This window comes from Microtus oregoni, unplaced genomic scaffold (genome assembly GCF_018167655.1).
Source record: "Microtus oregoni isolate MIOR12 unplaced genomic scaffold, Mior012 000096F_ref0000112, whole genome shotgun sequence".
Lineage (NCBI taxonomy): Eukaryota > Metazoa > Chordata > Mammalia > Rodentia > Cricetidae > Microtus > Microtus oregoni.
Genome location: NW_024544709.1, coordinates 4,281,778 through 4,308,827, shown reverse-complemented (window position 1 = coordinate 4,308,827; position 27,050 = coordinate 4,281,778). Strand labels below are relative to the sequence as shown.

Here is a 27,050-nt window from a genome sequence, read left to right as displayed (position 1 = left end):
TGCACTTGGAGACAGCGTTGTTTACCAAGCTGCTGTTATGGATTGATAGTCAAAATGGGGCTGATAAGACCACTCAGCGAGAGCAGTTTCTACCCCTGCTGATGACCAGTCTCATTTCTAGAACCCACAGGACAGCTCACAATCTTCTGTAACTCCAGTTCCAGGACGTCCAGTGCCCTCTTCTGGCCTCCGTGGGCACCAAGGTACATACATAGCATGTATATGTATATACTCATGATTTATATGAGTATATACTTGGATGTATATGAACATACACTCCTATGTACACAAATACGTGCAAATACTCAAAGACATAAAAATATAAAAAGTAATGAAAGAAAATCAAAAGTATCTTTTATTTGCTAAGTACTATATTGTGTAAATATGTATCTATATGTAAATGATAAAAAGTCATCCCAATGTGACTCTTCCTGGTCAGGTCATTGAGCTGTTGATTTGAAAGGGTGGTAGTGAGTATTGAGAGCATGTGGGGTTTTCCACATGTCATTTAAAAAATTCGAGCCTTTAATTATGTATTTGTTCACTGACCCAAGAAGCAGATATTGAGACATTTTTGTACTAAAACTGGTGCCGAGTGCTAAGTTACACAGCTACACCCTCGAGTGACTGCTGTCTATGGTGTAGATGATAGTCTTGTTAAGACAGCGTGGGTGGTTAATCTCAATGGTCAGCTTGCCTGGATTTACAGTCACCGTGGAAACAACCTCTGGGTATGTCTTGGTAGGTGTTTTGTGAAATTCAAGGGGTATCAGGGACAGTATGTCCTGTACTAAGACCAAAGTTCTGTGTCAGAGCATGAATAGTGGCCCTGTCCTGTGCTCAGCAGGCGTCTCCTAAGCACCTTAGGAGTGTCCATTTTCCTTGAGCTTTGAGTAGGTAAGGAGCATGCACACAGGCCCTCAAGCAAAGTAGTCCCTCCTTGCCGGACAGTTTCATATTGTTTAAACACTTGAATGGGAACCCATAGAATCTATTTATTGATAAGCCTGAACCCAGATAAAATGCAAGCCCCTGCAAAGCTGTCTGTCACAGCGCCCCTCCATCATGCTACTGCAGGCCTGGATTGGCTTCTCTGCATACTTTCCTAAGCAGAAAACTTGAAGGCTTTGTGTCAAGTTAGTGAGAACATGGGCGAGCTCTTACTTGGCTAGAAAGGAATATTGTGGATCCTACAGAACATGGGAAAGACTTGTATCCTCTACAAGTCCAACAAGAAGCTACACACCCCGGTAAGGATGCAGAACACTTAGAAATACGTGAGTAAAATGTTGAGTTTTCTACTTCTAAAGGTTTGTGTTGTTGTTGGTTTTTTCTCTTTAAGGCAAAGTAATTTACAATATCATTCTTGATGGTCTGTCTATCCTGCTTGTTACAGTGCAGGCTTTTGGAAATGGCACGCAGAAGCCTTTCTATTCATCATGGCGAGACATTTTATCTGGCGCAGGGCAGATGAACCAACCCGTCTATGTATAGCATACTGTGTCAGAGTGAGAGTGAGTTCGGGAATGGAGAGGGTCCTTGTGAAGGCACACCTGAAGAAAACGGACTTCACACTCTGCTGTGGATTCTGCAATAGGCAAGAAGCATCTTGCCAATTATCTGTGAGGTTACAAGCTTTTTATGTGTAGCGTGTGTGCCTACTTGTCTGTATATCCATCATGTAAGTACGGGGCCCTCAGAGGCAGAAGAAAGGGTATTGGGTCCCCTAGAACTGGAGTTACAGGCAGTTGTGAGTGCTGGGAATCGAACCGAAGTCCTCTGAAAGAGCAATACATGTTCTTCAGTGCTGAGCCACTTCTTGACTGTTTTTTTTTTCTTCTTCCAAGCTTGTAACTAAAATTTGTAATTCAAAGTTTGCCTTTTGAATTCCTACTGCTCTGTGTCTTAGGATTTATCCATTCAAGTTGGACATTGAAGATTAATTGAACATTTCTTTTAGGTAGAGGGCATTCTATGTGTTGTTTCTCGGTATGATTTCTATTATAGGTCAATAATAGTCACTAAAACATTAGTTACGGAATACATGATATAGTAGCTACCTTAGTCAGAGATGTGCATGAGGAACTGTTGCTTTCTGTTCATCTAAACACGGCCATGGCTGTGGGAAAAGGGTACTCATGAATCCAATGTTCAGTCCTTAGAAACTAGATACCTATTTTCTATGCTGAGGGATTCTCAGGCATACACGAACCTCACTCCTCGCATCCGCTTCGGTTTTGCATTTAGCTGCCTATGACTTGGTTTTTCCCTGAAGAAGCTGTGTAATATCTCAGTTCCTCCAAGTTGAGGAGAGCATCAAAGAAAAATGTGCTGAGCCAGGTGATGGTGGTGCATGTTATTCCCAGCACTCGGGAGGCAGTGGCAGGTGGGTCTCTGTGAGTTCAAGGCCAAGTTGACCTACACATTGAGTTCAAGCACGCCCAGGACCACACAGAGAAATCCTGTCTTTGAAGATCTAAGTAAAACAAAGATCTTGATGGCCATCTAGAACTTGGAGCTTTCCATTCAAGTTTGAGAGAACCAAGTCATTCCAGGTTGTTTCTGTTATTTTTAATGAGTTTTCAAAAGTGATATGTCTCCCTAATTTTGAAAATATGCTTTCGCATCTCACCTAGTTGGTACTGTGAGCATGCCGTATAGTGCATGCATTCCACTTTCCTGAGAATAAATGAGGTAATTAGCCTGAGACGAAACATTGTATTTTAGATTCGACGTAATGGTTTCTGTCCATTTGTAAGAAAGCTTTCTCTTCTGACTCAGGGGTGTTGGGTTGAGTGCTTTGTCCTATTTTAAAGGTTTAAATTTAGAACCAGTGCTCTCTTGCCCTGTTTCATTTGCCTGAAAAGTAGATTATAATGACTTCCCTCAAAGGTTAAAAATGATGCCTGTGGCTTTAAATCTGAAGCTATAAACAGTGTACCACTAAAGCTGGGCTTATCTCCGAAGAAACCAACCCAGTCATAAACTGTAACATGGAAACTGGAAAAAAAAAATGAAACTTTCCCAAACAGTCTGGTTTATTCTGGGCACCAACTTAATAACTCCCGCTGCTAGGAGAAGTACACTCTGCTGTCACAGGAAGGCTTAAAATGTCAAACACGCTCTTGTAAAATACAATGCAAGCTGCCTGCAGATGAGAGCAGCCTTTCCACTGGCATATTTCCTACTTTGGTGCAGCTCTCATAATCGTGGCACTTACTCAGAACTGAAAACCTCTCTGTGCGATGTAAACAGTCACACCCCCACGACACCGCCGAGGTTTGCATAAGTCCAAAGCAGGTGTGGGCTGCTTCAGACAATGGAGCAAACTGGAAGACCCAGCTACAGGGATTTAATGTCACTGCCCAAGAGAGAACCCAGAGGGTGGGATCGGGCCAGGGAGCCCAGCTGAAGAGCAGAAGGCTATCACGTGTCAGCGTTGCAGGTGTGGCCAGCTCCTCCCCCAGCATCTTCATCTCCTCATCACAGAACAGAACCAATTCAGCCTATAGAGAGTCAGTATAGGTACCACCCAGTTCACTTATCCAAAGCCTACTTCTCCGGTACCTGTGAGTCTTTTGGTTCAGATATGATCAATGTTAAGCCCAAAGCAGATAAGACATAGCAAGTTACAAAGTGAGGTACCCTACTTGAGACAAGTGACAGGGTGAGAAGTCACAGCTGGGGGACAGGCAGGCTGTGGAGGCATTAAAAAGCAGCCCTTCTATCCATGGGTCTGCATCCACAGATTTGACCAGTCAGGGACCAGAACTATTTGGGAGAAAACGCTCTAAAAATTTCCATTTTTTTTCTTACTGTTATTCTCTATACAATAAAATTTGATAACTATTTGCAGAACATTTGCCTTGTATTAGATACAAGGGATGGTGCATCGCTTGCAGGAAGATGTGCATGCGTGGTAGATAAATATGTCATTTTCTATGATACTTGAGCATCCTGCAGCTCTTGACCCCCACAGGGAGGAAGCTGTTGGATAATTCTTCTAGAATCTAAAAGGTTGCTCTATTCAAAGCCGGTAAGGCCATAGAGAGCATCACTACTCTATAACTTCCTGACATAATTTGTCCCCAGTTGAAAAGGGGTATTTATCAGCTGCTTAGAAAGAATAAAATTATGTAGCATAAATTGAACGTTTTCTATGAATGCCATTAAAATAAATAATACCTCAGTACTGAAACAGATCCATCTCAGCTGTTTCCCTTATTAAATATTGTGACAGCTTTAACTTTTCACTGATCTAAACATCAAACTCAGCACGTATTTACTTAGCAAGGGCTCCAGATTAATACAGCAAATGGTACGCGCCAACACCTTCTAACTTCCAAGAGCCATCTTAGTTACTTTTCTCTTGCTGTGAACAAGGTAGCTTCTGGAAGAAAGAGTTTATTGGGCCTTACCGTTACAGGAACAGGGCCATGCCATGACCATCAGGGCAGGGAGCATGGCATCAGGCAGACAGGCAATGGAGCTACAACACTAGCTGAGAACTCCCAACTTGAGGTACAACCATGAGTCGGAGAGAGCTAACTGGGACTGGCCTGGGAATGGTACACCTTCTTCAACAAGACCACACCTTCAATTCCTTCCCAAACAGTTGCATCAATGAAGGATCAAGTACTCAAACATATGAGCCTGTGGGGACCATTCTCATCCAAACCACTACAAGAATAGACACAAGAGTGTGTGGATGCCTAGAGAGCCACTCACTTTTGGTGTGTGGATCAATGAACCACCTGATGGAAACGTGGCTTGAGCCTCTCCATGCACATTATGATATTCCTTACATTTTATGGTGTGTAGAAGGAGAGTTTTCTCATCTCAACCTGGTCCCACTCTGCCCACCTATATAACCCTCAGAGGCTTACTATCAGTTAAAATTGTTTGACCAATGGCTCAGGCTTCTTACTGACTAGCTCTAACTATAAATTAACCCATTTCTATTAGTTTATATTTTACCATAAGGCTCATGGCTTGTTACCGCACATCTTGCTTCCCCAGTAGCTACATGGCATCTCCTTGATTCCACTTAATCTTGCTATATATCTCTGTTTGGATTTCCTACGTGGCTTTACTCTGCTAAGCAACACATATAAAGAAGGACATCCCATATCAATGGTGTTCCTTCCCATTTTTACATTATGATAGACTATATTCCTAAGAGATTCTGGGCTTCAACATCATTATACCCAACAACTGTTCATCCTCCAGGGACAAGGGAAATGTAGGTGGTTAAATTCTGGGTGACATGAAAATAAGTTTTTTAATAGCACAGGAAAGGTTGGATCAAGAAGCATAAACGTTTTGCATGTTTTATGTCCATTGCTTCCCTCTGGAGTAGTGAATTTTTTTTCTGAATATCTTCACCGATATCTTTGTTGCAACTGAACCTTGGGGCAACATCTGTCCGGGTTCATTCTCGAAAGGTTTGTATGTTCCAGGATAGGAATGTGTGGATTAAAAATGTTAGACGAGAGAAACAGAGACACAAAAGAGATACAGAGACATAGGATATTACCAGGAGGGCAACTCAGTGAATCCTGAGTCTGTCCTTGTTTATTTCTTATGATCTTTACATGTGCCAATCCAAAAAAGGGGAAGAAAACAAAAGTCTTTTTTAATCATGATACAAGGAACAAACAAAATGATTACCATATTAATGATTACCATATTAATACCCAAAACACCAAGTGGCCACAATTTTAGCCAAGATATCTTTGTTATTAAGTCAAATCTGTCAATAACCTTGAAGGAGCAAGACTAGGCCTGAGCTCTCTGACCTTCAGTCAAGGTGGAGAGGATCCACTTCTGTGGGCCCCCACATTTGACCAGTTAAATAATAAAGAGTGGGGCAGAAGCACAAAAACAAAGTCATTGAAGGTTTAGGATTAGGCATCCTGGTGGGAATCAACAGTGCAGCTAGGCGTTGGCCTTGGCACCTCTGGTCTGGTCACCAGCTGCTCACAAGTCCCGGCTGACAAGCTTGCTTCACTCTGAAGCTCCCACACAAAACTCAACCTTCTGAGATCACAGGAATGTGGCAGAGGCCGTGACGTTAAAAGGCAGGGTAGTGAGATTCTTTTCTGTTAAAAATGACACAGAAGGAGTCTTGTTCCTATTAATATTGGACCATTCTAGGATGTCTGCAGTTGGATTTTTTTTAACTTTTTCCCACCGAGGCAGTGTAAGCAATGCATCCGTTCTAATTAAAGTAGCTCTAAAGACTGGCAACGCCTCCTGCTTTTCCAGTTTCTCTGTTAAAGTCATCACTTTGCTACTATAATTACCAAAATCAATCTACTGAGTGCCAGATGGTATATTCTCAGTGGATGAGCGATAACTGTGGTGTAATACTTTCAGAACAGTGTATGGTAAATTGTACGATGATCATCATGCCAATGAGAACTGGAACCGAGCTCAGCAAGTGGATCTGAAGCATTGGTACAAGTCCAGTTTTGCCCACTGACAGGCTAGGAGTCCTTAAAAGCACACAGCTGCTTTTCAAAAGGCGATATGTGGGTGGATGGATTAAATGGCTTAACCAGTACAGATGCTTGCTGGCCAAGCCCTGCAACCTGAGATCAATCCCCAGGTCCCACATGATAGAAGGAGAAAGCTGAATCCCCACAGCTGTGCTGTGGCCTCCACATGTGCACCACGGCACACAGGTGCACACACATGCACACAATAAGGAATGTACTTTTTAAAAGTCAATAGTGAATGAGACACTAGTGCTATTATAAAAGGCATCTATGTCAAGGGAACCTGCAGAAATCTGTGGGAGTAAGTGACCCCCCCTCGGTTGTGGCTTATTCATAGTGGGTAACATCAGAGGGGCACAAGGTCCACACACCTTCGTGATTCTGATCGTTTAGTCTGGAAAGATGTAGGCTTGCCCTTTAGTTGGAAGGCTCCACAAGGATTTTTCTCTTCTAAACAAATGCTGCCCAGTGACAGACACTTTGACACTTTGGGCGTTGTTCATAAAATTCAGCCAGGTCAGGAGGCCTCTGGAGACCCCCATGTTTTCAGGTGCTGGCTGCTAACCCAGAGAATTCCTGTCTCCATTGTGTTCAGCTTCCCACTAGAGCAGGCAGCCCAGGAAGCGCCACGGTGAGTGTTCAGAGGAGTAAAAGTGTATCCATTTCTCTCTTTCAGTAGGTATCCTCCTGTTTAACAGTGCCAGACAATCACTAGATAGAGTGCAGCCATGCTGTATATTAGCCACCTGGCATGGCCTGGCTAGACTGCAAACAGCAAGTCTGTGGGACAAAAGTCAGAAGCCACGCAAGATTTGTGCACGTAGTCTGTACTCAGCATACTGGGGAATTCCCTCCGGACACTTAAAGTTTTTCTCCAGATTCTTGGACCCCTTATGGAGAGTGACAAAATATTTGTCTAAAGCCTGTGAAGCTCCTCCCAAATGCTTTAAATCATTACATTGGCTATATTTCCTAACACCAGGAGAATGCTATATAAACAGCTACTACGTTATTTATGAAATAAGGATTAGAAAAAGTATATAGATGTTCAGTACATGATATCTGGCAATCGAACTCTACAAAGTTCTGTTCTGACCTCTACATGCATGCTATGGCATAAGTGGGCCCTGCACATACATACACGCAAGTACACAAAGCACTTAAATAAAATGCACTGGAAACCTTAAAAAAATATAGCTTCAATTGGAAATGGGAATAGGAGCCACCTCTGAGCTTTGTACTACTTACTTAACTGCTTACTATCCTGTGCCTCACCCCTTCCTAGCTCCTAGATCTGTGTGATGTGATAGGTTTGAAAGCTTTGTGGTACCTTGGGCTGTTAGAGAACATGTTCTGCATCAAGAGTCAGAACTTAGGGACTGGGGAAGTAGAGCAGAGGTGACAGAGCTTTGCACGAGGCCCTGGTTTGATCCTCAGCATTTCATAGACTGCTGGACTAGCTCAGAATTATAATAAAGGATCAAAAGTTCAAGGTCATCCTCAGCTGCATAGGAAGTTCCAGACTAGCCTGGGACACATGAAACACTTCCTTGAGAGAAAGGAGGTGGAAGGGAGATGGGGAGAGCACACCAAAGAGGAAGGGCACTTGCAGAATTGTCTCTCAATTCTTTATTCTTGTTTTTAATAGTGTTTTTGAGAACTTCATATATAAGCTCCAGCATCTGTATCACTTCTGTCTTTCCCTTCCCACAACTCCTGTGTCTCCTCCCAGATTCATGATCTCTTGACCTCTTTCTTATTATTGTTGCATATATACATATAGTTATATATATTATATACTACATATATAGATGTGTGCATCCAAACATGTACATAATACCTACTAAGTCCATCTTGCATTGCTTGTATGTACTTATGTCTAGGGCTGACCACTTGGGATTGTGGGTAGCATGATTTGGGTAGCACAAGTCACAATCTTCAGTGACTTCTACTTTTGAGTTTTCATGAGGCTTAATATAGTTATGTTTCAAATTTTAAACTTGGATCTTTGATGAATTTAAAATGATGATTATTAAAGCACCTAGCATAAATATTCAGCATATGGTTGAGATTTTAAAGTATTTTACTAATTGATTGAGTATCTCATAGACTGCTTGTCCTGTACTCAAGAAAAATATGGAGAAGCCCCTCGGATAGAAATTAAGAAGTAGGGCTGGGCCAACAAGATGGCTCAGCAGGTTAAGGTGCTTGTCACCAAGCCTAATGACCTGAGTTCAATTCCCAGAACCTTCATGATGGAAGTGGAGCTCCAACTCTCATAGGTTATCCTTTGACCATCACAGACAAGCTGAAACACCCTTGTGCGCGCGCGCGCACACACACACACACACACACACACACACACACACACGATGTTAATAATAGTAAACAAGAAGATAAATGGGGGGAAACAAAACAAATATCGCTCATAGTTTCTGAGCTCTTTCCAAACCTTTGAGTTAGAGGCTGATGCGTGAGGTCCGGGGACAGATTGTGTTCTGGGTGCACATCTCTCAGGAAGGGCCCTGGTTGCCTGGTGTGGCGTCTCCTAGGTGTGTAACACCTGGTCTGGGAGAGCGGAAACAACTAGAACCTGACCCACTGCTCCTAGTTGCTGGGCAACTCAGGGAGGAACAGGAAGCTAAGAGGAAGGAGCTGGTCCCTCCTCTGACTTTTGCCCTCTAAGTCTCCTGAGGCAGAGTCATCTGGCAAAGAAGAAATGTTGTTTGTGGAGTCTTGCCCTCCAGATATAAGGCAGGGAACACAGGGAGAAGCTCAGAGACAGGAGCTGTTAGTTTGATAGCCAGTGTGGTTCCGAGTGCCTCAGGGGACACGACTCCCATACAGAGGTAGGCACCACACAACCAAAGCACGACCTGCAGAGGTAACTAAAAGTTTCGCTTTTCATTATGGTTTAAACAACAAAAAAAACTGCTGAGTGTGGTAGTACCTGACTTTAATCCCAGAACTTGGGAGGCCAAGGCAGGTGGATCTCTGGGAGTTCCAGGACAGTATGATCCACAAAGTGAGTTCTGGGTCAGCCAAAGTTGTTACACAGAGAAACCTGTCTCAAACCAAACCAAACCAAACCAACCAACCAAACAAACAAACAAAAAAACCAAGCAAACAAAAAACTCCACAAAGCCTACTATTCTAACCATTTCTGAATACATGTTTCAGTGGCATTACGTACATTCGCATAACTCTGCAACCATAACCACCAAGAGAGGGGCTCCTTGTGTGAAAAGTTAGTGGAAAGTCTTTGCCCAGGCCTCTTTAACAGCAGCAAAGAATGATCCCCCACAGATTCCACTCCTGGGGACATAAGGTCACCTACCCGTCCTGGTTGTCCAACGCTACAGTTTGGTCCACTAACCCTCTAACAGTGAGAAGGCTCTGGTGAGAACGAAGGAGTCATTGTCTCAGCTTGTGACTGACTGTTCTGTGTGCAGGATTGGGAGCTGGAGCAAAGGGAAGCGAGCCTCAGATGACCCCGTAAACCTAGCAGACAAACAAGTAGATTGTCTTGTTTAAAAGAACAAAGCAGAAGTGAATGGGTGCTCCCCTTCCCTCCCTCTCCCTCTCTTTCCTCCCTTCTGACCTCGTTTTTATCTTTTTCTTTTCTTTCCATTTTTCTCCTTGCCACCCAGATTGCTGGATGACAACTGTGGGCCCGGCATTATTGTCAGGTGTTTCTTGATTATAAGCTTGGCGCTGGTAAGTCAGAGGAGAGGAAAGCCTCGAAGCGAGGATGCTGAGCTTTCAGTGTTGTGGCATCCGTCATTCATGTCATATCCTAGATCTCAGAGAAATATCAGCTTCTCCTGGTTAAGCAAATATCCCCTGGAGGTTTTCCTGGACTGTAAAATCCTCAAGGAAAGGGGGCTCCTGACCTAGATAAGCGCGAACTTCGGGCTGAAGGGGTGGAAAGGACTTGGAAAGACACAAGAGAGGCAAGTTGCGAGGAAGAACCAGCAAACTGTGATCCTTAGCAATCAGGTTTTCTGTATTTTGTATACACAAGGACTCTTCCTGAGTCAAGAGTACCATCGGCTTTGTGTTCTCAGAAAGAAACCCAGAGCACCTGCTTCGAAGCTAATTGTATTATAAAATATATTTTGTGAGAATTCCTAGCACAGCCTTATATTTGCCCCTCAATTTTACTCTATAAAATTAAGAGTATCTGTGCATTCGTTGGTTTCTAGTTAGGCACCATGATCTTCATTTAAAATCTCTTTGTAGATCAATTCCCTGTCCCCTGGCCTGCGTGACCATTTATCCTGACAGCAAAGTGGGCGCACAATGAATGATTGCGTCTGGTCTTGCTGTTCAGAACATCCGAATCATCTCCTCGTGGGCTGCCCTTGTGAGCTCTGATCCTTTGATCTCCGCACAGGCTGCCAGCTAGTTTTGTCAAATTGACACCAGCAGAGATTGCCTCGGGGAAGCTGGTCTCTCTATGTCCATTCCCCTTAAACTTCATGTTTGATTTTCCTGTTCTTTTCTGGCATTTTTTTCTAATCTGTGAAATCAGAATGAATTACCATCTAGTTACCACGAAGAAGACCAAGCCATCGCCTACGGAGGAGCAACCTGTTAAAGGGGCCTGTGTTGGAACTCATGCTGTGCATGCGTGCGTGTGTGTGTGTGTGCGTGCGTGCGTGTGTGTTTGTGTGTTTGTGTGTCCCCGCATCATCCTCCCATAACTTCACACGTTCACTTTCCCCACCTGGAGATTACTAGACTCACTTTGTTTGTAAGAATAATATTCCACTCAAAATCAAAGTCCATTAAGACACAGAATCCTTGAAATTTTTGAAGGAAAGAATGAAATTTTCTTGGAGACATGTTGGATCTGTTTTCCTCAAGGAAAAAAAAATAACCATTTTCTTTTTGTCCCTTCCCTTCCATACACTGTTTCTACAGAGATGCCTGGCAGGCTCTGTAATCATAGAGGGGGCCATATTCTCCCAGGGCCATGCATTTTGCTGTTTCGGAGCCCAGCATCCTAGGCGGTCCATGGGAACTCTTGCATTCCTTCCCTTTCGGTCTCCACTGTGACCCCTCTGGCTGATCTCAGGAGTTTCCATGGAGAATTCTGCGCACGAATGGGGCTGTTTCACTGGTCCCATTACTTAAGAGTCACAGAGTTTGTGTTACTCCAAGCTGCAGAAGCAACTTTTGCTATCTGTGCTTTTTCCCTCAGCCACTCCGTCCTTGCTCTCACTTTTTGTACCAAGCCATTATTCTTGGCTGATCTCTATCAGAACAGAGTCTAGACAGTGGGAAACTGCATCCTTACACACCTACATCCTCTCTTCTCGTGGCTTTCCGTGCAATTCTTGCTTAGTATGTGTGCCCTCGTGTTTCCTACACGGAACTGTCCAGCACTCTAGTAGAGGTGACTAGCTGCCATGTTTGACAGGGAAGGGTTAGTGGCCCTTGGCGTCACCACCTCATTCCTTTCACTCTGCACGGTCATCTCTGCCTGAATGTATTTCTGACTGCCAAGTGCTAGGATAATGTTTTGGGGTTTTGGTGGTGGTGGTAGTGGCAGTGTTTTGGTTTTTTTCATGATCTCTAATCCAGTTCACTTTCCCAAGATTCATGCACTTTACTTGTCCTTCAGATACCACAAGAAGCCCTTGTCCAGGCCTGCACACCCCTCCCACCTCCTCTTCATTCCCTCTGACGGCAGATCATAGCATCATCCACTAGGTCTATTAGATCCATCTTCCAGTAGATCACAGCATCTAAGGGCCCTGAACAGGAGCAGGATCTGTTTAATCTTTATCCTTGGAGCTTTATCTGTACCAGAAAGAATATTGACCTTGAAAATAGTCCATTATTTTCTGTTCAGTTTTAACTCCGTAAAGAAAATCCTTGAACCCTAAAACTGCCGTTGCTCTGTGTTTTAAAGTGCTGACTCCCTTCTAGGACAGCTCACTCACATGCTACACCCCCGAAATTACAGAAGGTTTGTCTTAGAAGATGGCTTCCCACTAGTCGAGAGAAGAAGAGACAGTAGTAAGTAGCAGGTTTGATATTCTTATTTTGTAAAGTGGCTTGTTTTTTGTTTGTTTGTTTTTTCCTTGTAGGGCCTGGACTCCCTTCAAAGACTCACACGGAGTGGTGAGTCCTGCGAAGGGCAAAGGATGCTACCTACTGACTTCACTCCCACCCCTTTCATGTATGTAACATATTGAGAGAGTCGTGAGGAACAAGGAGAAACTGCCATGATTTACCAAGACAAGAAGTAATCCTCGGGCATCACAAGATGATTCAGGTTAGTAACTCCCCAGTCTTACTGTAATTCCGATACAATGAGAGGGGTTTAGTGGTGTGCATATGATTAAACCTAATGAGTCCCGGTTCTCCTTGTTTAAAATGTGTGGTGATATGTTGGAACGTCGATTGAAGCTTCGTTGTTGTTGTTTTTTTTTTTTTTTTTTTGCACTGGGTAGGGGAGGGGGAACATTTGAAAAGAGTGTACTGAATGAATAAAAACTATATACATTTTTGGCATTTAATAGTGATTTTCTAAGATATAAACATATATATGCATGCATGCATATGTGTTGGTGTGTGTGAGTGTGTGTGTGTGTGTGCGTGTGTGTGTGTGTTTTGAGACAAGCTTTCTCTGTGTAGCCCTAGTTGTCCTGGGACTGGCTTTGTAGACCAGCTTGGTCCAGTGTGGTAATACTAAAAGATGCTATAGGAAAACTGGTCCAGCCTTGGCAAGAATAGACGTTCCAATCTCCTTTTTTTAATCTTTTAATTCATGGAGGAAGAAAATGACAAACAATAGCCAGCAAGCTAGGAATGTCATAAATGCCTTGCTCTATTGGAGAAAGAAGAGCTCTTGGGGATAAAACTAAGCCTTCCCAGAGTTCCTCAGACCTACCTCTGTGGGTCAAGGGCAATGTCTATCTCCTTGATGACCCAGGAGGGAGACCTTACCCTGGGAGCATTTTCAGCTCTTCTGAGTACTTTTACCCAGTGACCTTCAGGAGTGTAAAACCTGGGTAAAAGAAAGCAAACCTTTCATTTTGTTTTGTTGATGGTCTCGTCATATACCAAGAGTTTGTCTTTGAAACTGTGCCTGTTGTTGTTTATCTTCTTCTCAGCCCATAAGTTTGACATTCCAAAAGTTCCTCATGATCGGGACAGTGGGAGCTTTGACCCGTAGAGGGAGATAAGGGAGTTTGGGTTGAGGAATACGCTCGGGACCTTAGTTGATTGTGTAGTTTTCTCCGTGGCTACATCCATTAAGATTTAGCAGATTAGGTTGTGGTGGTTTGAATAAAAATGGCCCCTATACGGTGTGGGAGGTCCTTCTATGTGTTGCTTTTATTGGTTAATGAATAAAGAAGCTGCTTTGGGCCTGTTGATAGGACAAAACTTAGGTAAGCAGGGAAGACTAAGCTGAATGCTGGGAGAAAGAAGAGTGGAGTCAGAGAGAAGTCATGCAGCCCCGCTGGAGCCAGACAGAACTTTAGCTGATAAACCACAACCACGTGGCAACACACAGATTAATAGAAATGTATTAAATTAATATATAAGAATTAACCAATCAGAAGCTAGAACTAGCAGGCCAAACAGCGAGGAACTAACTAGCAGCCTACTTGCCCATAGCCTCATAGGGAGTGGTACTATTAGGAGGAGTGGCCTTGTTGGAGGAAGTGGGTCACTAGGGGGTGGGCTTTGAGGGGTCTGATGCCTGTCAGTTCAGATGCAGAACTCTCAGCAACTATCCAACACCATGTCTGCCTACACATCGCCATGCTTCCTGCCATGATGATAAAGGAGGACCAAACCTCTGAAACTGTAAGCCAGCCCCAGTTAAAGGCTTTCCTTTATAAGACTTGCTGTGATCATAGTGTCTCTTACAGCAATAGAAACCCTAAGACAGGTACTTTCACTATGCACAGGCTGTTGCCTATCAGCCATGCCTAGATCAGACTGTTTTAAAATTCAAAAATTAAAGAGAAATATCATTGAATTGTCAAATTTCATTATTCATTTCCTTATTAAACATATTTTAGGCTCTTCTGTGTAGGTCAGAGGTAGGGTGTAAGTAAATATGAGTGGGAATGGGTGGATCCTATTATAAGTGAGACCCTGGGTTCTATCGGCATGACCAACGCATACACATGCACACGCTCACTCACACACATACACACACATGCACACGCATACACACACACACACACACACACACACAAACACACACAGACTGTTTTGGAAGGAATGTCCTCTGCCTGCTAAGGTTGCACAGCAGTCTTGTCAGCACAGACTCATGACTGGTGCTCCAGCAAAATGTGTACAAAGTCTTTGAAGGAACCCTCACCTTCCACAAGCAGCCTCCCACCCACCCACCCACACTTCCTGGTAACAACCCTGGCCATGACTCCCCTGGTCCATTATTCCATCAGTCTTTGTGTTCCTTCCCATGTTTATTGCTCTTTGTCTAAATATATCGTGAAGATCCCTTCGAATGTGCAAAATTAATAAAACTTTCCTTATAGAGACTTGGGAAAGAGATCCAGCAAATTGCACACTGATTAAAAATTTTCTGCTCAGAAGTAATCCTCATCTTTTCTGATCATAATTGACACCACAGACAGTCACATGGCTCTGCCTGCTGGAGAGGGTGAAGTGTTTAATCCAAACACTTGTGATTTCTTAATGAGGACCCTGCTGCTAGAAGCAGGAATTGCTAATGTCCTTCTCGCTGGTCCCCAGCCAGGCACCTGCTCTGTTAATTTCCCATCATTTCTTCTGCTCTCTTTTAAGCTCTTAGGAATAAAAGATGCAAATGAAAGAAAGCCAAAGCCCAAAAGCACTGGTGTCAAAAATCACTGGATTAGGGATGCCTGAGGGTGATAAGATCAGAAACTCAACAAGCTTCAATTGAGGAGGCTTCCACTCTGCCCTGGGAAGGTTAAGATTAGTTTCTGGGACCCCAGGAACACAGACCGCAGAGATTGGCTTCCTGTTACTCCCAATCTCTCCTCTTTTCTCTCCTCTCTGCTTGCCTCTCCTGACCTCATTCCTTCTACTCTGAGATGGGGCTTTTCCATATGGCAGGAAACATGAAGCCAACAGCTTGACCTTTTCATTTTTCCAACTCCGACGTCAGAGGCAAAGCCACGTCCTGATGAGCAGAAGGATCCATTTGATCCTGTCTCACCTGCTCACCCTGAGCAGTGACTATGTCCAGGGATGTGGGCCACATGTACAGCTACAGCCACATCACAAGGCCATCCAAGCAGTGCAAGACACAAGTTCTCAGAAGGATGGGCAAACTGAAACAATGATTACTCTGTGTTGAGTTAGATACGCCTAGAATGCTGTTTTAAAACAGGCAATGCAATCCTGTTATCCTCCCAAGTCACCAACTTAAAACCACTTCCCATTGCATTTAGAAGAAAATCTGAATTAGTTCTGAGTTTCAACACATAGCTTCTTTTTATTTTATTTTGGTTTTTTGAGACAGGGTTTCTCTGTGTAACAGTTTTGGCTGTCCCAGAACTTATTTTGTAGACCAGGCTGGCCTCGAACTCTCAGAGTTCCTCCTGCCTCTGCCTCCCAAGGGCTGGGATTAAAGGCCTGTGCCACCACTGCCCAGCCAACACAGAGCATCTTATGAATTCTCCCTGTCTCTGCTGACTCACCAATGAATATCATATGGACCTTTCTTTGCTCCCCAAACATGTTCGGCCTAAAGGACACTGAAACTAGGCATCTGCCTTACAGTAGCTTGCTTTCTTGTCATGAGTGACACACACACACACACACACACACACACACACACACACACAAACATCAACAAAACCAACAATAGCAAACAACTATAAAGTTATCACCACTATCAAGACATGAAATATTTCCATCACTCTTAGAATAAGTAACAGTTGTTGTAGTGGGAGCCCACTTGTTTGTTCCATGCCACTTGGCAGCTCAGACCTGAAATAATCACATAAAAGCTATATTATTTAAAACACTGATTGACCAATGACTCTAGCATGTTTGTGGCTAACTCATATCTTAAATCAACCCATCTCCATTAATTTGTGTATTACCACGAGGCTGTCTGTGGCTTACTGGGTAAAGTTCTGGGTCTGTCTTTGGCTACAAGGCTTCTCTTTGACTCCACCTTCTTTCTTCCAGCATTCAGTTTAGTTTTCCCTGCCTACCTCTGTTCTGCCCTGCACAGGCCTAAGGTAGTTTTTTTTTTTTAATTAACCAATGCTATTCACAGCATACAGAGGGGAATTCCATATCAAACAATCTCAATTTTTTAAGTGTTGCCCTATTTTACTTTTATAATTACAAAACATGATTTTTCAATTACTGTTTTACCTGCATGTATGTCTGTGGAGGGTGTCAGATCCCCTGGAACTAGAGTTACAGAAAGGCATAAACTGCCATGTAGGTGCTAGGAATTGAACCCACGTCCTCTGGAAGAGCAGTCAGTGCTCTTAACCACTGAGCCATCTCTCCAGCCCCTAGAAAACACATTTTACATATTCAGAGTTTTAAAAACAAAACCAAAAGACATGAAAGGAACTCTGGAGCATTAGCAGGATGTGGATGACAGATGGAAGCCAGGAGCCAGCAGCCCAGCTGCATGGTGGTGTGAGCTACATGGTGGTGTGAGCTACATAGTGTGAGCTACATGGTGGTGTGAGCTACATAGTGTGAGCTACATGGTGGTGTGAGATACATGATGGTGTGAGCTACATGATGGTGTGAGCTACATGGTGGTGTGAGCTACATGATGGTGTGAGCTACATGGTGTGAGCTACATGGTGGTGTGAGCTACATGATGGTGTGAGCTACATAGTGTGAGCTACATGGTGGTGTGAGCTACATGATGGTGTGAGCTACATGATGGTGTGAGCTGCATGGTGGTGTGAGCTGCATGGTGGTGTGAGCTATATGGTGGTGTGAGCCAAAGTACACTTTTACTCTTTTTAAGCTGGCCAGGTCGGGTATTTTGTCATGGTGAAGCTAGTTCGTCTATTGGCTTTTGCTTTTTTTTTTTGCCATCATATTTGTTATTCTTTTTTTCTTTTTTACTGTTTTTATAGCACTATACATTTTTCTCCCCTCTCCTCCCTTCTTCCTCTCTCCCCTTCTGCCCCCATGCTCCCAGTTCACTCAGGAGATCTTGTCTTTTTCTCGTTCCTATGTAGATCCATGTATATCTCTCCTTGGGCCCTCTTTGTTACCTAGGTTCTCTGGGGTTGTGGATTGTTTGATTTTTTTTGTTTCTGCAAGGGTTACGTTGTTTTATAGACTGCTTAACTAGTAACAGTAACTGTTAGTATCCTTGAACACTCCTTCCTTGAAGTGTAAAACAATCATTTCTAAATGTTCTGTCATTTAAAAAGTAACAATTTAATCCTCTGGTTTTCCTTCATATCACATAAAAAAAGGAATTTGCCTGTCCTAGGGTCGTGAGAAACACAATGGGCTGTAGGGAAGAATACCTTAAGGTTAGCGAGAACGCACTTGAAGTTCCAGGTTGGGAACTGAAGAACTTCAGGACTTAGGCCAACACTTGGCAGTGACAGTTGTCTTGGCGTCAAGTGGCTTTGAGGCAACAGTCCAGACCCCACAGGGGAGCTAGAAGTAGGTCATAGAGCAGGCTGTCCCCTCTTCCTGTTCTTTTCCCTCCAGTCTCTATGAAACACCACAGTCTCTCATGCTGTGTAAGTCCTACCGCTACTTTATTTATTTATTGCTGAACAGTATTTCTCTTGTTTTATTTACATGTGCACATTCAAACTGGACTCCAGCAATCCAGAAGCACCTGTGCTCACGTGATGCCCTAGGATTCCAACAATCCAGACACACCTGTGCTCACGGGATCCCCTAAATCCTTTGGTTCAGATTCTCAGGGCTGAGCCAGCTCCACCCATGATCTTTTCCTCTGTGGGGCTGTTTTTCTCCCTGAGTCCAGTCAGCACAGCAGAGAAGATTGCCAGTGATGATAGGGATGCTCTGTTCTCTTCTGTACTCTGTCCAGAACCTACAGTCACAGGGGTCATGACTGACAATAACATGGGTGAAAGGAGATACTCCAGAAGGACTTCTTTTGTTTTGGGGACTCCCTTGAAGTGGAAATCTCTGGGGCAGCATTTCTCCCAACTAGTTTGTCCAGAACAATATTTTCTCAAAAGATGAAAAACAATGAAAGAACAGCATAGGTCTGACGATTTTGACAAATGAAGATTTTACAGACCAACTGGGACATTTTTCTGAAACCCATAGCATGCTGGTGAGCCTTTACGTCTCAAAGGGGAGATAGAAGCATGGGGCTTTGACCACTTACCCCTTTGATCTGGAATCTTTTGCAGGTTTGGAATTTAGTGACACACAGGGCAGGAAGCCTGGCTAGGCTCATTTCTGTGTCCTCTGCTTCCCCTAGAATCCACTGCTGGTTTCCCCCTCTAGTCTTAATATGTTAATCAGCTACCAAAGTCAACAGGAATTTGCTTATTTTGGCACACATAAAATTCTGATAGAAATTAGTATAAGAACCTCAAAGACACAGAATTTCAAGTGTCACATCTGCAATCAATAATTGACTCTACCACATCGAAACCTTGAGTGTGATGTGATAAAAAAAAAAAAAAAAAAAGAATGGATTCACCCAGCTCACTCATTTAAAGACAGCAGTCTTCAGGGTTACTTGTTTTTGGTAGAAGCCAGGTAATTTGGGTAAGAGCTCAGAGAAAGGTCTCCAAGGGATGCTAAACAATCTGCACTTAAATTAGAGATTTCTCCCATTTTTGGTATTTTATCTTTCACCATTTTTTTTTAAAAAATCTTCTCCAGTACATTGCATCCCAACCACAGTTTCCCCTCCCTCTGCTCCTCCTCCATTTCCCTTAAAAAGAAAAAGAGAAAAAAACAGGCTTCCCAGGGATATCAAAGCAAAAGGGCAGAACAAGTTACAGTAAGATTGGGCACAACCTTCCCATCAAGGCTGGATGAGGCAACCCAGTAGGAGGAAAGGGGTCCCAAGCACAGGCGAGAGAGGCAGAGACACCCCACTACCAAAGAACACCAGTCTAATAGCCATAATGTGTATGCACAGGACCCATAGCTAGGTCAGTTCAGTCTCTGGGCCCCGCTCAGTTGATTGGCATGGTAATTGGAGCCAACTGTAAGCAGGCACATATTTGCCACTTACACTTTGCCACATTGTACTTGCCAGTGTCATTTGCTCTGAGTTTCTCCAAAACAGATGGGCCCGATTGATTCCCTAAAAGGAGTGTGGCAGTCAAATAGACAGATGGCTGAGATGGACATTTTGACTTAAAAGAAAAGTCAGCAGGGGCTGGAGAGATGGCTCAGTAGGTAAAGAGCCTGCTGCACAGGCACGTACAAGAACAGGAGTTCAGGCCCTCGGCACCCATATAAATGCCAGCGTGCATGCAAGCAGGAATGCCTGCAGCCCAGTGCATGGGAGGTTGAGGTGAGGGATCCCTGGAGCAAGCCGGTTGTGTTCCAAGTGCTGAGGATTCAGCATTAAATGTGACAAAGCCTTCTCACTAGGACCCTCCAGGTAGGGAGGGAGGTCTGTCCAAACAACTATTACGGAACTGTGGGCAGCATGCAGTAGACACAAGAAATCTAAGAGGTACCCACAGGATCAAATGGTCTTCTAAGTTATTGAAAATATTTTCATATTGATTGGTAAAAGCCACTCTCTGAACCCCTAGCCGCTTCTCATGGGTGTTCCTCTTTTTCATACCATGGTAGAATAAAAGAGCAAGCGTTCAGTAGCAAAGGCCTGGCTGCTGCTCTTCTCTCATCCCTCCCGCTGGCCCTTATCCTCCTTGGAGGTGGGGATGCCTGTGCTAGGAGAAGGTCAGGATCTGCCCAGCTCCTGTTTGACATCTGGGAGGCCTTAGGCTGCGGCTTATTACAGGTGATAAGTGAACCTTAAGAGGTAAGTTGAGTTCTGATCACAAAAGGCATTGCAAGGTCTCCTGAGCCAGATGAACTTAATTGGACCACTGCAAAGACCTTTGAAGATGCCTGAGGTGGAAAGCAACATGACTGAATGAACATTTCAACTAAGTAGTGTGAGTGGTTATTATCCCGAAATAAATAAATAAATAAATTGAAGTGCTAGAAAATCTGTTTGCAGCCTGTTGAAATAGCTCAGGTCAAGGGCTATTTACTCCAAGATCAGATTAACACCGGGCTTGTTCACCATTGGCCATAGACAAGAGCTGTTTACTCAAGAAGAACCAATGAACATAGAGAAATTATTGCAATCCAAGGACGTTAAAAGGGTAGAATTCATAAACCCACCCCCGTGTGTGCGTGCGGGCATTCGTGAGTGTGTGTGTGTCTAGGCCAGAGGTCATCCTCAGGCGTGCATCCCTCAAGTGCTCTCTTGGCAGTTAGGCTAGGCTGATGGGCTAGGGAGCCCCAAGGGTCTGACCATCTCCAGCTAAGTACTTTACCAAGTGAGCCATCTTCCCAACCTCTCATGGCTTCTTGATTGGCGTGATACCTTCCTGTTACAAAATTTAAGGTCCACCTAGCATTAGATAGAATTTCATTCAAATGAAACCTTTTGGTACTAACATTGGCCATGCTTCCAAAGTGAAGCATTGATCCTATGTGGAAACTTAACCTATCCCCAAATCACTGGTTTCTGAAAGTGGGCAGATAAACACCATGCACTTATTAAGGTTTTGGTGTTGATACTGAGGCTTCAATGCAGGTTTCGTTGCACTATAAGGAAGCACAAAGACCAGCCAACCTTTTGCAGTTGTAGGCTCGAATACCAGGAAGTCTATGCCCCCCTCTATCTGTGTCTGGTTCATATCCTTACCTGCCTGCCTTCTGTTTCCCCCGCTTTCCCTAGGATGGATCCTGAAGCTGCCCAGCTAGAGAAACGGCACGTACATGATGTGTATGAGAGCACCGCCCCCTACTTCAGCGACCTGCAGAGCAAAGCTTGGCCGCGAGTCCGCCAGTTCCTGCAGGACCAGAAACCAGGCAGCCTCATCGCTGACATTGGTAACCCAGACTTTTGTTTTGCCATGCGTGGTCTGATGCATGCTCAGTTGCTCCTATCCCTGTCGTTCATACCTTATTTTCATTCTAACAAGAAACGTGATGTGATGTTGTAGCGTTCTAGTCTATAGAATATTCACTTTATCCCAAAAGTTCTTATCATCAAAGTCATCAAGCCGGAAACATCCCCCAACCTATATTCAGAGGAAGCAGTGACCCATTCTGGGCCCTTATGCGGATCTTCCATTAAAATCAATCATCACTGATGGAATAAATAAGGATGGAAATGATGCAACTTTGGCCAGTTTTGGTTTAGAGACTTTCACACATGGAAGATGTGTTTTGTATACTTGGCTTATCTTGAGCCGTGACATCTACATCTATGAAAGAACCAGACTTGTGAGATCATGAATGGAGTCTTATACCCTTTCATTATTCCAATGGGTCCTTCCCTTTATTTGTAGGCATGGAATTTATGGGGCATATCTTTAACTAGGTAGCACTCCCATAATCACTGCTTTATCTGGAGGACTTCAGCTCAGCCTCTTTCCGAACTGAGAAGCGGTAAACCACAACTTAGTCTAAGACGACGATTTAAGGTGCGGTTGGATTTCTGCTTCCCACTAACTCTGCTTTCCAGGAATCACAAGCCTGCTGTGCACAGAAGAATCACAAGTGTATAGTTAACTCCTTCTTAGCCTAGGTTGACAGCTCCCTTAATAGTAATGTGTGTGCAGAGCATTTGACAAAGGGTGTATTTGACAAAGGGTATAAGCAGTTCACAGTCTAGGAAGAGGGGTGTACCATGCTGAAGTTGGGAGTCTGAAAAAAAATCTCTAGTGTGTTAGTTTAAAAAAAAAATGGTATCCTGGGCTTGGACATATGGTTCAGGGGTAGCAGGCATGCTCTCCATGTTCAGAGCCCTAGGTTCAAATCCCAGTACCACAAAGGGGAACAGTACCTGGTTTAAGAGAATGAAGTGAGTTCAGAGCCCCTACTGTCCACTGTCCACTGTCCATGCAAAGCACAGGACTCTGATATGGGTGGGGAAAAAAGGGGCGATTCACCCAGGAGGTTTAGGATAGCAGTTTAATAAGATGGTGCTCTTATTATATCTTACCTGATAAGACATTCTAGGATGAAGCAAAGGTTTAAGTGTAAGAAAATGAAATTGTGTTTTAAGTAGTCCTGAGACAAAAGGCCTCTCTATGTCTTAGGAGTTCTTTTGTATGTGTTTAAAAAAAGGGGGGGGGGAGCTATAAAAGAATGAATTGATTGTCATTATTTGTGCTGTGTTCTAAATGTACTGTGAACATTGGATCGGTGAGCATTGACTCACCGTTGCAAGGAAACATCTGGAGAGGTTCAGATACACATCAATCACACGTTTTTGCCAGTTTGCCGTGTTTCTCCATGTTTCTGTTAAAAAATGTCTTGTTCACTGCATATTTCTGATTTGTTCATATCAGACTCTCAGCCAGCGCGTTACATCCCTGCTTCAACAAAGCCTTGTCTCGCATATTCTGCCCACAGGCACTGCATCTGTCAGTGAACTATCTGTGAACCCAAGAATGCTGCAGGGAGAAGGGGTGCATTTGCACAAAGCAAACATACACACACACACATACACACACACACACACACACACGCACAAAGTGCAAACTCTTGGGCGTGAAATAAGTTGTGAGAAAGACACATATAGTGTTAGCTGACATAGAGTCTAGCTAGTCAAGAGTAAAAAAGAATTTTTTTTTTAATTTGGGCTTTATTAAAATAGCGACGCAGGAGACACCAAATTCCAGTAGCTGTGAGAATGTGCTCTGGTGTCTTACAAAAGTATCATTGGTGTAACTAAAACCGCCAGGAAGTTGCCAATTCTACCTCTGTATGCTGGCCCTGTGGCAGATAGAGCAAGAGCTCACAAGAAAGGAATTAGGCACAGTCTGTCTCTGGGCAGCTTAGTGGGAGAGAGGAAGGTGTGGTTTTACAAATGTTTACAAAGCTGCCAGGCCTCCTCCCAGAAAATCTCAGTTGGCACCAACCAGATCGTGAGGTCACCATGAGCCTGGGTGGGGACCAGGGAGTTCGGTCAGAAGTTCGCCTGTCATAAGCCTGACACATGGATGGCTCCGCAGGGCCTGGCAACTCTTTTAAGTGTCCAGAACCAAGGACTCCACTTGGATTTTCTTCACTGACAATACTCTGAGAGCTGCAGCCACTCCGACATTTTTGTTGTCATGCAGTGCATGCCTGGATGACCCTGCCAGGGGTGTGCAGGCTGATTTTAGGGCTAGGAATAGAGTTTAGCAGCTCGCTGAACAGCAAATAAGGAACCAGCCAGGAATGTACAATGATCGTATCAATAACTGTGATCCCATAAAATTAAAAAGGATTTAAGAGGAAAACCTAGGTGAATATACAAAGTCTAAAGATCAAAAAACAAAAGAAGTACTATATCTGCACTACTTGTAATAGAAGTGTGCAGAAATGTAACTCACATGCACAGTGAATGTGCACGGGTGAAAACTCCAAACAAACTGCTGGGATGATGGAGGAATATGCTAATGTGACCTCTCACCGTGACCCTGTCCATAGCCAGAATATGGAAGAAAGGAGATTTTCTTACTCTCCAGAACATTTTTCAAAATTAGTATAAAGCCCCAAATCCTATCCTTTGCAACATGTGTGAACACAGAAAGTAAAGGCTACTACATAATCTTTTTTTTTTTTTTTTTTTTTTTTGGTTTTTTTCTCTGTAGCTTTGAAGCCTGTCCTGAAGCTAGCTCTTGTAGACCAGGCTGGCCTTGAACTCAAAGAGATTCACCTACCTCTGCCTCTCAGGTGCTGGGATTAAAGGCATGCACCACCACCACCCGGCTCGGCTGCATGATTTTGATACTTAAAAAAGTTGAATTCACAGAAATAGAGTTGAGAGAAGTAATGCCCAGGGGTTGGAACAAGGATGGAGGGTGGAGATGAAGCAAATGGCGAGATGTTGGTTAAGTGATGCCCAGGTTCAATTAGAGAAGAGAAATAAATCCAGAAGGTAAAAAAGAAAAGCCACCAGGCGGCCCAAAGCCAAATGGTGAAAGGATATTAACAGATGATTGGGTGAGGATGGAGAATTAAGGTGTGCTTCATGGGGAGTCATCTGCATCCATGGGTTCACTTTCAAGAACGGACAATGAGAACCCACCCCAGCACATCCAGTCTCCCGGACACCAAGTCACCCCCCTGGAGACGACCCTTCCCGCCACCTCGCTGAGCAATCTTGAATGAGCTTGTGTGGCTACAAGAGCCTTATGCTTCTGGGTATGTGTGTGGCTGGTCCCTTTCTTGATTACATAGATGCTTGTACAGTACACGATCATACATCTAGCCTTTGTGACCTTCAGTACACTCCATGTTCACCTATATGAATATCTTGCCCAGGATCAAAAGCTGCATAGTATCCAGGCTAATGGCACATTAACAGACCATTTTCTCTTGTATTTTTGCTACCATAAGTTATAGGATGAATGATAGTCTCTGAATCCCTCTGTTCAAATCACTAACTATATCAATAGAAAATGTATTTTTGCCCATTTGATATCTTTGAGTCATATGTGATTTATGTACTTAAACAAATCAGTAAACAGTAACCCTTTGATTAGAAAATGAAGGGTATATTATAAAGTAAAATTAAATTAAAGAAGAAATAATGTTGTTCTGATTAGGAAAGTTCTATTTCACTGTGCTGAATTTAGCCAATAAATGGGAAGGCTGGTCTGGGGGAGGGGTGGCAGGGAGGGCTGTGTTAGCAATAAGACAGAAAATTGAAAGATGGGCACTTTCTCCAGAACCAGGCCTGCTAGCTAGGGACTGTAGGCATGAGACTTTTATAGGAACTCTGATAAAGGCTTATCAGCAAGGCAGGCACTGAGACAGCTGTAATTTTAGGGTGGTCTGTTTTTCTGATACACATAGGCTGCTGTTCTCTGTAGATCATTGAATGCACTGGGCTCTGTAAATAGAAATGAAAGTTTTCATTAGAAAGCCATGACTCATCTTCTATTTTAGTTTTCTGCCCCGGGAATAGCTAATCCCACAGCTAATTGTTAGGATGATAGGGATACCGTGTATGGTGTGTCTGAATGAAGGCCTTCGCTTTGTGTGATATATCTTAATAAAAATTAAAATCAAGTTATTGGGATATAGAAAATGTGCCTCCCCTTTCTCTCACACACACACCCCACTAGAAGAAAGAAAATGGTCATGTTTTCTCAGCATGGAAAAAGACAGAGAAAAGCTGCTTTTGCACACCTTGGTTTCTGTGGTCTTGAGAAATGATCTATGATAGCTGTACTCATGGCTTGAATGGGTGAGTTTATTAAGTCTGTAGCAAGCAAAAGTACAAGGACAAATAGCTAGATGGAAGAGGTAGAGAGCAGAGCATCATCAAACCAGTTTGCAACATCCAGCAGAAACCATCATCAAATCATGTTGACAACATCCCGCAGAGGGGTTGGGGTAAAAGAATGCCTCACTATATAGCCCAGATGGCCTGAAGCGGGCATCTTGCTGTCTCAGCTGAGATTACAGGTGTCTGCTCCCATACCATTTAAGAAACCTGAAGGGGAGAGATTAAGGAAACGTGGAGAATAGCATAAATGATCAGAGCTTCAGCGGTTCAACAACAGAAACACTGAAATGTATCCTGAAAGCACTGCAACCGACCCATGTGGTCATGGCAGTTTACCCAGAATCCGCTGGGCCATTTTATGTCTCTTGCACGCAGCATGGAGGACAGTGTGTGGCCTGAAGTCATGACCCAGGTCCATTCATAAAGCGAGAGAAAGACCAAAGCTGGATTCTTCTTCAGCAAGATTCTGCTCATAATTGACTCCAGGAATACCCACCTGAATAGCACTAAAGATGGTATTTTTGTGTACATAATAAAACAAATAAATTCTTCAATAATCAAGATGCCTCTTGATGTTTATCTGCCAGCGTTCTCAGTTTCAACGGCTGTCTTTGATTGACATTAGTTCTCTAGTGGCCTTTCCTTCATTTGATGCAGTAAAAGTAAAGAATGTCATTCCTGTATGGCTAGACTATGCTTGGCCAATGACAGACTTCCTTTTTGATGGACTGGCGCCATGTTCTGTTATCTTCTGTAGCCACGCTGTGGTACAGAGTACAGCACTGAGAAGGGTGTGAGAACACCTGGTTGTCATTAGTGAGATTTCACACGAAAGCGTGACTGTCATGGAGTCGGGTTTGCCGGGGGATCACGAACGTTCAGGATACATCTCGATCATGGGAAGACCTGGGTTGGTGATGGACCTGACTTCCTCATTTAATGTGAACGTCTCCCCTGGTTGCCATCTCGGGTGTGCACTTAGCATCGTTTGCAGGTTCCGTTCACTGTGATGCTTTTAGAAACGGAGATGAGAGGAGGTGAGAGCACCAGAGCTCTGGGCGCTAAGAGAAAATGCCCTTTCTCTTTGTTACCAGTGG

At 43.7% G+C, this 27,050-nt stretch overlaps 1 protein-coding gene across 4 annotated transcripts in view; it reads left to right on the top strand.

The window, feature by feature from the left end:
• Nucleotides 1-27,050, top strand: part of Trmt9b (tRNA methyltransferase 9B (putative)) — a 46,985-nt gene that overhangs the window by 6,714 nt on the left and 13,221 nt on the right. For 3 of the 4 annotated variants that reach the window (XM_041644478.1, XM_041644480.1, XM_041644481.1), the window contains 2 exons: nt 12,599-12,786; nt 21,400-21,554. In XM_041644478.1, coding sequence (XP_041500412.1) covers nt 21,401-21,554 — 154 coding nt within the window. In that variant the 5' untranslated portion in view covers nt 12,599-12,786; nt 21,400. Of the gene's footprint in view, nt 1-10,150; nt 10,218-12,598; nt 12,787-21,399; nt 21,555-27,050 lie in introns of all 4 variants that reach the window. The other variant, XM_041644479.1, reaches the window with a different exon arrangement.